General features: G+C 38.5%; 1 protein-coding gene across 1 annotated transcript in view; it reads right to left on the bottom strand.

Moving 5' to 3' along the window:
• Positions 1-10,476, bottom strand: part of SCG3 (secretogranin III) — a 42,184-nt gene that overhangs the window by 26,073 nt on the left and 5,635 nt on the right. The window contains exons 5-9 of the mRNA XM_006895320.1: positions 9,180-9,322; positions 7,464-7,613; positions 4,793-4,970; positions 1,446-1,562; positions 711-794 (exon numbers count right to left, since the gene is read on the bottom strand). Of these exons, the coding sequence (XP_006895382.1) occupies positions 711-794; positions 1,446-1,562; positions 4,793-4,970; positions 7,464-7,613; positions 9,180-9,322 (672 nt within the window). The remainder of the gene's footprint in view (positions 1-710; positions 795-1,445; positions 1,563-4,792; positions 4,971-7,463; positions 7,614-9,179; positions 9,323-10,476) is intronic.

Here is a 10,476-nt window from a genome sequence, read left to right as displayed (position 1 = left end):
ATTGCTCTTGAGTACTTTAGAGAGGTCCCTAACAGCAGACTTTCCCATCACAATACGTTTTTTAATTTCCTGGCTGCTGGTGCCAAGAGTGTTGACCGTGGAGCCAAGCAAACTGAATTAGCGACACAAAATTCTCTACAGACTACCCCACCCGAGTGCCCTCTCACACTCATTGCCATCAAACCATAGCTGACTCTCCCGTGGGCTTCCAGAATTATAAATTGCTTGGGAGGAGATTGCTCATCTGTCTCCTGCAGATCTGCTGGTGGATATGAACTGGCCACCTTTAGCAACTCCCTACGAACTGGGCCACTGGTGTTCCCTGGAGCTTCCCGTTGCTGTTACGTGCTGTTGTTGAGCTGGAACTGAATCCTAGCAAAATACCCAGAAAAAAATTCCAGGATGAATTGCTCAATTTTGTGCTGTAGTGCCTTCCTTTTTTCACTAGCTACCTCCCCAACTAACCTTCATTACAGACCTACGTTATTTTACAATACTTCTTGGGATCAGATTTCTATACCCTAATTGGCCACAAAATAGCCAGAGATATTTTTCACTCATTGAATCCTAGGGTTGGATTGCATATTTTTAAGAATTTTTTAAAATCTGTAACTCTTTGTCTACATTTATTGACAAAGTTAGCTTTTACTAACAAAATTAGTTTGTACTCAAAAGAACTATGGTTCAGAAAAAAAAAAGTTAAATTATACCTGGTAAAAGTTTGTTTTTGTTGTCAGTAGCATTTTTTTCTAGCTTGTTCTTGGTCTGAAAAGCAATCATTTCATCCAAGTTTTCTAGAGGGAAGATGAAAAGAAATTAATTTTTCTGCTGAAAGGTGATAGCAAACACATTTGTAATAAAAATATGCAAATCTTGCTAGAAATATCACAATAGCCTTCCATAATAATAATACTGCTAGCAAGATAAGATGACTAGATCTTGATTTTATTTCTAGGAATCAGAATCTTGACAGTCATACAATTTTAAATTCTCAAGTTCTAACTCCTACTCAGTTGTATAAGTCCCTTGTCACAGCTGGAACAAATCCCGGGATGGAATCTGTATTGAATCTGTGGTTTTTAACTTACTCAATATCTTTTGGTAACTGCACCTTGATTTTCCTTCAGGGAACCCCATCCTCTCCAATTCTCAGCACACTTGACTTCATAACATAGACCTACCTAACCAAGGTTATCTATCTCCCTGGTGATAGGTTCAAGGCTAAGCATGTGACTGACAGCAGGGCAATGAGAGGCCTATTGGGAGGAAGAGGTTTTCTTTCCACTAGGATTACTATTCTGCAAGGATGGGAGATCTGGTTACTCATATAATTCAGACTATTTTGGTATAAATTATCAAATTAGCAAGGTAATTATTATCACATTTCTAACTTACTTTGAACAAGAAAAACAATACAGTAAGGATAAATCAGACAGAACTCTCACCAAGGTAGGAAACGCCTTCTTCTGGAGATATTGTGCCATATTTTACCATCATCTTCACAAAGTCAATCAGTGTTTTCATGATAGTAATTAGTGTTTCTTTCTCCTTTGCCTCTTTTTCTATATAAAAGAATAACATGATATAAAACCTAGTAGAATACAGCTTCATCTTTCAATCTCAATTTACTTAGTATCCCATTGAATTCTTTCTCATTATATTTATAGCTAAAACCATATAGATTTAGTTTATAGAAATATCTTAGAGTTGTTAGAGAATGCTCGTCAATGTCTAACATACCAAGTAATCCCTCAAAAAACAACTATAACTTCTTCCAAAGATTTACTTAATCTAATTTGATTAATTGAATAGAATAATAGATACTTCTGTAACCTAAGATAGTATGAAGAAAAAAGAGAAGATTTGTGGCTCACTTTTCTCTACTTAAGCTGTTAGGCACTTGAAGATAAGGTAAATGCTCCAATTTTGAAACCAATGATATGCTTCAGATAGATCTGAAGTGTAGAGAATAGCTATATAGGATATATTCATTAATGATGCTTAGTATTTAAAAGTAAGAATTAATGTCTTTTTTTTTTACTGTAAGTTTGATTTTTTGCCCAGTCATCATGATTCTCCATTGAGCTTCTAATATCATAAATTTTTGCAAGAGAGCATTTGTTAAATTTGAACCACTAGCCATGGGGAAGTCTGCTGTTAGGGACCTCTCCAGAGTACTGAAGAGCAATGGTGTCTCTCTGGAGACTAAGGTGCATCTGATACAGGCCATGGTCTTCCCAATCACTTGTTATGCATCAGAGAGTTGGACAATGACCAAGGAGGATAGAAGGAGAATTGATGCCTTTGAGCTGTGGTGCTGGAGAAGAGTATTGAGAATACCATGGACTGCTAGGGGAAAAAACAGATTCATCCTGGAAAGGGTTAAACCAGGTGGCTCCTTAGAGGCAAGGATTCTGAGGCTCCATCAGCATACTTTGGACATGTTGTGAGGAGAGGCCAGTCCTTGGAGAAGGACATCATGCTTGGGAGGGTAGAGGGAGAGCGCAGGAGGGGAAGGCCCTCTATGAGGTGGATTGATTCAGTGACTGGGATAATTGGGATGGGAATGTCAGAGACAGTGCAATTGGCACAGGACAGAGCAGAGTTTAGGGCAGTTGTACATAGGGTCACTATGAGTCGCAAGCGACTCGACGGCACATAACAACAACAACCACCTTATAGAGAGCAACTCAGGATAGAATACATTATGCCACTTGGAGCTCCTTATAACATACTGCTGTAAAGTCTATTTAAAGAATAGATGCATTTAGTAAGACTATTCTAATAGTCAGAAGTAAATAAAAATAAGATTCTCTTCCTTATTCTTGTACTCAACTCTTTTTCTCTGTGTTGTTATGTGCTATTTTATGAATGGATCTGAAAACTGTCCTATTCTCCACCATCCTTATCATCCCTGACGTAAGTGAGCCCTTTGCTGCAGTCACTGTATCAATCCATTTCACTTGAGGGTCTTCCCCTTCCTCCACTGACCTGCCACCTTTCCAACCATGATGGCCCATTCCAAGGAACAGCCTCCTCTAACAGCATGCCCAAAGTATGCGAGACAAAGTTTTGCTGTCCTTGCCTCCACGTAGCAGCGCTCTGATTGTACCTTCTACAAGACATATCTGCTTGTTCTTTTGGCAGTTGATTGTAAATGGCTCATATTTTATCTCATTCTCATGGAGAGATATTTTCCTCATATTTTTTTATCACCTTCACAAATGTAAAAGGTAATTACTTCTAGTTGCATTTCAGGGCTGATTTAGAATCTTTGTTCTCACTGATCCCCTGGAACAATGTAAGGCAGGGGCCGAGCAAATGCACCTGATTTGCAGTCTTAAACTCTATCTGGGATTGGCTGTTCTAAGATCTAGACTGAGGGGCAGAGAGTAAGGAAGTCCATTTCTGGCTCTTACACAAAACTACAATACTACTTTTATCAGTGACAGAGACGGTATTTTTAGTTTCTATGTGGTATAATATCAATTGTTTCAGCTCCTTCTCAATACCCTTGAGTAGAATGGCTGTTGCTAAAGACTTCAGCAATCAGTATTCAAACTGAAAATCTAGAAAAAGAAATACAATAAGGAATGATATGAAGGAAATAGGATGATAAAAACAAAATCAAGAAAATACAGTAAGCAGAATTTTAAGAAAAACAACTCAAGGTTGAGAGTGTGGAAAGTGAGGCAAGGGATGTTGGAAAAGATTTGGTAAATAATCACTTCAGTCAGGACATAATTTGCCCAAGGTCACATCTATATCAATACTTGGTATTACACTGATGTCCTTCATGGACAAAAAGTGACTCACCAGGATGACAGATTCTGAGCGGGCCACCTGCCAGCTAATAGGGCAAGATGGCTCAGAATGGAGCTTTAGGTGCACAAACCCAGTAGACACCAGCAGAGGAGCTGGTGCCATCTGGCCAATGTCTGGGACTGAAGGACAAGGGGTATTTTCCAGAATGCTCACTCTAAGAAACCTTTATGAGCAAATATTTGACAATTACAGTAACATAGGAAAATTCAGTTCAGGACAGAATCTTGACCAAGGAGAGGAAAAACCATTCAGACAGTATAGGAACACTGCCTTTAATTATCCTCCCTCAGGTCAGCCCAAAATATACATGAACTGAAGTTCATAGTGCACACAAAAGAAAAAAGGCAAGCCCCATTAAGGACTTTATTTTTAAGAAATCGTATCCTTTCCCAAGTATAGTTTGGGCTTCAGATGTTTAGATAAAAGTCCTTTCCCTCATTTGAAAACATCAGTTGAAAATGTCTACAAAGGACATCCTGAATCATCTCAAAGAAGATCTTATGTTCCACATACAGATTCCATTAGGGGAGGAAAATGAATAAAGACTTCTAAAAAAATAGCAATTTTTGAGGTTGAGGTTTGAGGTTGAGGTTGAACTGAGTGCGGGAAGGGGCACTGCCTGATTCAGTGCCATTTTTCTACAGGGTTCACTCCAGTACCTTGTACACACTACATGTTTCAATAACTGTTGACCAAATAAATGAACCTTCAGTTAAAAAGTACATTATTGTCCAGAAACCCCACCTTTCCTGATTATCTTTTCCTAAATATTCCCATGACAAGTACAATTTGTTTTGTTTTGTTTTTTTAATAAAAAAAATTGATGCAAACTATTTTCCTGAGCCTACCATGTACGTCATGAAGACTGCATTTAGAAACAGAAAACAAGGGGAAATAAAAATCTCACACCCACATGTTTCCTGGAATAGCTGTTTCTGTTCCACATGGTCAGAAACCCAGTGATTACCTGAATCAATACTTTTCAGTAATGCATAGAAGTTGGGGAAATACTGGAGTTCCTCAAAGCTCTCTTCTCCATAGGTTTTAGTTCTCCTTTCTAAGCCATTTGTCAAAGTTAAGGTGTTGGATACAGTTTCATCCTTTTCTCCATTAGCAAAACCATCTTGAAATGTTACTGGTGGAGTCTCCAGTGGGGAGAGAGGAATAAAAAAAAGGTTTTGTTAGAATGAACAAAACTCCAACTTGATTCTTTCTTTTGTGGTGCCCTTGAATGTGACATATCCAAAACGCTCTCTGCTTTGCAGGTTCAGAATGTTTTCTAGACATGTGAACACATATTGTTGTTAAGTACCATTGAGTCAGAAGACTCATAGCTGACCCACCAGTGAGTTTTCATAGGCAGTTAATCACACAGGAGTTGACCGCCCATCTTTCTCCCTCAGAGCTCCTGGTGGAATAGAACCATGTATCTTTGAATTGGCCATGCAAGTCCTTAGTACTATGTACCCAGAGCTCCCTTTGTGGGCATATAGTCATATGGAAAGATATGCAGACAGGAACTTAGGGACCAGGTGTTGGATCATCAGTTTTCATAAGTCTCTCCTTATAAAACTTCTCTTCACCCACCTCAGTTTTACAAGGAGAGGGAGTTTACATTATCTACAAGGAAGGATGGTCTCAAGGTTCAGGAGAACCTAACAAAATGTCTAACACTAACAGAAGAGTGAACTCTCAGACCTCTAGTATTAACTGTCTTAGTGAATGCTCCATCGGCAATTCAGTGAATTAGACAAATCTAAGTCATTCTTACCTCATCTTTCCCCACATGCCATCAACATCTCAGTAGTCCTACTTTTGAAATTTATCTCAAATTTTGACAAATTTCTTTTATTCCACACAGGTCAAAGTTACATTCACCTCTCACCATCCTACTGGTTTGTTACCACTTCCAATCCATTCCCCACACTGCATTTCCCTCACTGTAGCCAGAGCCAGCTTCTGAAAATCTGATGATGTCATTTCTTTTTCTTAAAATATTTCAGTGTTCTTCCTATTACTTATGATAAAGATCAGAAGCCCTTTATATGCCTCATGAGACCTTGCCTAGGTTCACCCTTCAACCTCATCTCTCATGCTAGTCATTTTTCTCTATTTCAGTTGTTTTAACAGTCCATAAATCATTGTCTACATGCTTCCTCTCATATTGACAATGCAGCCTTCAATCTCCAGCTCGAGTCACTTCTCCCAGTCTACATCCAGGACAAGGGTTTTTGTTTGTTTTATTTTTTTAAAATGAGCTCTCACAGAACCACATTTCTTTCCTCTAAGAACTTAATACAGGTGTAATTAAAATACTATCTGAAGACTATCTACTTCCTCTACTAGAAGATAAGCTTCAAGAGGGCAAGAATTATGTTTAAGTGAAACACTTGTTGAAAACATAGGATAGCTGATGCATTTAACTGAGTGAACATACGAACATATGAACGTTTTAGAGAGGTGAATAAAGAAGACATAGAGTAAAGAATCATAAAGTAGATATATCTGTTTCAATTTGAGTAAAAATTAAGCACTCTTTGATAAGCTTTCTTTGAGTAGATGGATCTCCAAAAACTGTTTAAAAGGGGGAAACTGATGAAAATATGAAGTAAGGGAAAAAGGAGATTAGGCCATTTGGGGATGGGGAATGTCAGTTTCTGCTTCCCACCCCTCCCGGAAGGATTGCCAAATGAACAGCAACAACAACAAAAGTCTATCTTGAAAGAAGCGTGATCATCACATTCCTTAGAGGCAAGGATGGTGAAACTTTGTCTCACACACGTTGGGCATCTTGTCAGGAGGCACCAGTCCTTGGAAAAAGACATCATACTGGGAAAAGTAGAGTATCAGCAAAAGAGAAGAACCTCAATGACACAGTGACTGAAACAATGGGCTTGAGCATGGAAAAGGGCACCATAATGGTATAAGGTGAGCCAAGTTTTCGACCTGTTATTCACAGGGTCACTATGAGACATGGCACCTAACAACACCTTCTAAAGTAGGACAATATGCTCATTCAATTGTCCCCTGCCCCATACTTAAGATATTGCTTTCTATCGGTCACAGGCACCACTGGGAGCTTGGGTGGCATAGTGTTAAGAAGCTATGCTGCAATCCTGAAGGCATGGAGTTTTCATCTACCAGCAGCCCTGTGGGAGAAAATGGGGTTTCTCCTCCTGTGTGTGATTAACCGCCTCTGAAAACTTGCTGGAGGGTCAGCAATGGTCAATTCCAACTCAGCACATAAAAACAACAACAACAAAATACTTAAGATAAAACCAAAACAAACCCACTGATGTCTAGATCCTGATTCATGTAGATCTTCCACTGGATTTCAGAGGCTGTGAACCTGAGCTTGTCAGTAACTGGTGGGTTTGAACTGCTGACTTTTCAGTTGGCAACCCCACACTTACCCTACTATGCCATCAGGGCTTACTGTATTTCAGGCAATGCTTATACATATGTTAACTTATTGGCACTTCATGAATATAGATTTTAAATGGAGTTAAAATGCTATATACTCCAAATATTGTTTAGCACCAAATAAGCTATTCATTATACAGAGATAAAAGTATAAGCATATACCTCCACACATGTACACATACTCAAAACCCAGACATACATTTATATACAAATACCTCTTTTTCTGGTATTTTTCCAGCCTGGTTCTCAGTTCTGCTTGTGGGGTTATTAGACAACTCCTCATAATGGTTGGCTTCCTTTGAGATTAGTTTTTGTAAAGCTTCTGCTACTTCATCTTCCAGTGTGTGTGCCTGGCTTTCTGTGATCTGTTAGGAAGAATCAAAACATATCTAACTATCCTCCAAAACATAATATCTAGACTGAACACTGTAATCAAACCCATCCTTTCAAAGAAGCAGAGGATCTTCTGAACTCTTTTGCTGGACAGCTCTCATTTTGCTTCTACTTCATGTTGGTAGCTACAGGGGCTACGCAGAACTTCTGGGGAAAAGTGTTTTTGGGTTCAGAATACAGGTGCTGTTTGGAGCTCAGGAAATGTTTACTTAGAAGCTGGAGAATTTCCCCTTGCAGAGTTACAGGTCACAGATGATTTTTTTTTTACTTTTTTTTATATTGGTTTGTTTATAAAGTTTGTATAAAATTATGTTTCACACTATTCTTCATTCATATTGTATTTCATACAGTCATTCCCATTCATTATGTTTTATAAAGTTAATCACCACTGGACCTTGCCCATCATTACTCTGTCTTTTCACCGGGATCCTTTCTATTTCCTTCACCCCTTCCCTCCGCCCATTAAACTGTGCAACCCTGTGGTTTCGCCCCTACCTATCCTCACCCCTCTGCTCCCATCCTTTCCTACCTTGGGTTCCTGTACATGTTTTACTAGTTATCCTTCCATTTTTACAATAATAGTCTTATGCAGTATTTGTCCTTAGGAAACAGGTAACTTTTAAAAATCAAAATCATCCTCCTAAAGCTTGCCAGTTTAAACTCAAAGGTGTGCCTGACCCAAGCCATGGTATTTTCAATTGCTTCCTATGCATTTGAAAGTTAGAAAATGCATCAAATAGGATCAAAGAAGAATCGATGCCTTTGAGATGTGGTGTTGGAGAAGAGTACTGAGTATCCCACGGACTGTCGAGGGACAAACAAATGTGTCTTGGAGGGAGTGCAACCAGGGTGAATCTTAGAAGCAAGGATAGTGCAACCTGCCTGCTGGCAGGTCAAGCTGGTTGCTGGTGTCAGCTGCTGTTGAACTAGATTTGTTCCAGCTCACAGTGACTCTGTGTACAGCAGAATGAAAGTCTGCCTATCCTGTGCCATCCTCACAATCTCTACTGTGGTCATTTTTAGCCCGGTCATAGTCTGTTAGTTCATCTCGTCGAGGCTCTTCCACTCTTCTTGCTGACCTTCTAACTTCATCAAGCATAATGTGGGCCAAGCTAAGATAGGGTCAAATTGCATTGCTTGAAGTTTCCCAAGAATTTATTACATGTCTCTTCTCATTATTTCCTCCTCACCACACACACATCTTTTATTTTTGCTGATTGAAATGAACACATTTTAAATACTTGCTCCTCTGAAGTCTTTCTTTACTGTCCAGGTGGATATACCCTGTCCTTTCACATGCTGAACTGCTCGTAGGGTTCTAAGACAGCATGTGTATAGTGTGTACTGGTCTAGTTCTTGGGATGGATTATAAACTTCCAAGGGGAAATAATGGAACCTGTCCTGTCCCTGAAGCCTGCTATGCCAAGTACAAAGCAGGTACATTGTAAATATTTGGATATTTGCATTAAGTGGTTTGGCTTTTTTATATACTCTAACCTGTACTAATGATTTCATTTAATCTTATAGAAATGACTTACTAGGCCAAGATTCAGCAGTTTAGAAACAATCTTGTCAAACACTCCTCGGTCATTTTCCTCATAAATTCTGGCAGCAATTTTTTGAACAATGTCTTCAGCAGTTAGGGGAGTGCCATCTAGTTGGCGAAGGCCATCTGGATCATCTAAGAAACAATCACAATTTCACATTATAGTCATCATACGTTTCATGGATCATATTCTATTTACACTACATACTTCATTTATGCACACTCATATCTTTGGATTAAAGGTATTCTGGTGTTTGGTCTGTACCAACTCTTGGCTTGAAAAGGAAAAGTGGACTTCTAATTAAAAAACCAGAATTATAATAAGCATTTTAAAATATTCCTACATGATTTTAAGAGGAAGAAAGAATACTTGCTCTGGTGGTATGTATACTAAAATTGGGACAATACAGAGATTAGCCCCTGCACAAGCAATGACATAAAAATTCACGATCTATTCCATTTTTTAAAACTCTACTGTAATCAATATTATGAAACAAAATATATATATGAATAATTGAATGAAAACCAACAATAAAGGAAGGGCTGAAAAAAAACCAAAAAAATACCTCGATTTGTTACTGTGGTGGTGGTTGCTGAGTACTGTAAAGTCAGACCAACCCATAGCTGATCCTCTGGGGGGTTTTCAGAGGCAGTTAATTGTACAGGAGGAGAATGCTCATCCTTCTCCTATAGAGCAGCTGGTAGCCTCAAACTGCGTGCCTTTGGGATTGCAGTACAGCTTCTTGCCACTAGGCCACCAGAGCGCCCCATTTATTATCATCATTAATAATACAATTTACTTTTTATTTTGATACTATGCTATATTTGTACAGCTTTCCATATCATTCAAAGTACCATTCAATACATGAGTTGATATTTCATTTCCATGTTGAATAGTACATCTAGGCCTTTTGCAGAAAACTCCTGGACTGAGGACTAGAGGAATCTTCTTTAAATTCAGGTAACAGGTATTTTAGATTTTATAATTCACTTGGAGTAAATATTTACTTATATTTGAAAATGTGTCAGAGCACCTTTATGTAAAACAGCTAACTGTGACAAGCCTTGTTCTTCTGAGAATAAGGAAGTTTTATTTTACATGATTAGAATTTAAACTTTTCAAATGTGGCGACAGATTGGTGCAAAGCAATATGTAAATCTATGTAAATCTTTGCAGAGGAGCATGCAAATATGTATCTTTGCCTTCCTGGGAATACATTTGACAGCAACAATTCAGATTAAAGCAAGTGCTGATTTTGAAAGGAGAGATACATTATGGTTAATGGTAA

The sequence above is a fragment of the Elephantulus edwardii genome, unplaced genomic scaffold, assembly GCF_000299155.1.
Source record: "Elephantulus edwardii isolate Elephantulus edwardi_28Jun2011 unplaced genomic scaffold, EleEdw1.0 scaffold00164, whole genome shotgun sequence".
Classification (NCBI taxonomy): Eukaryota; Metazoa; Chordata; class Mammalia; order Macroscelidea; family Macroscelididae; genus Elephantulus; species Elephantulus edwardii.
The sequence above is the reverse complement of the archived record's forward strand: the minus strand, read 5'-3'. Positions and strand labels throughout refer to the sequence as shown.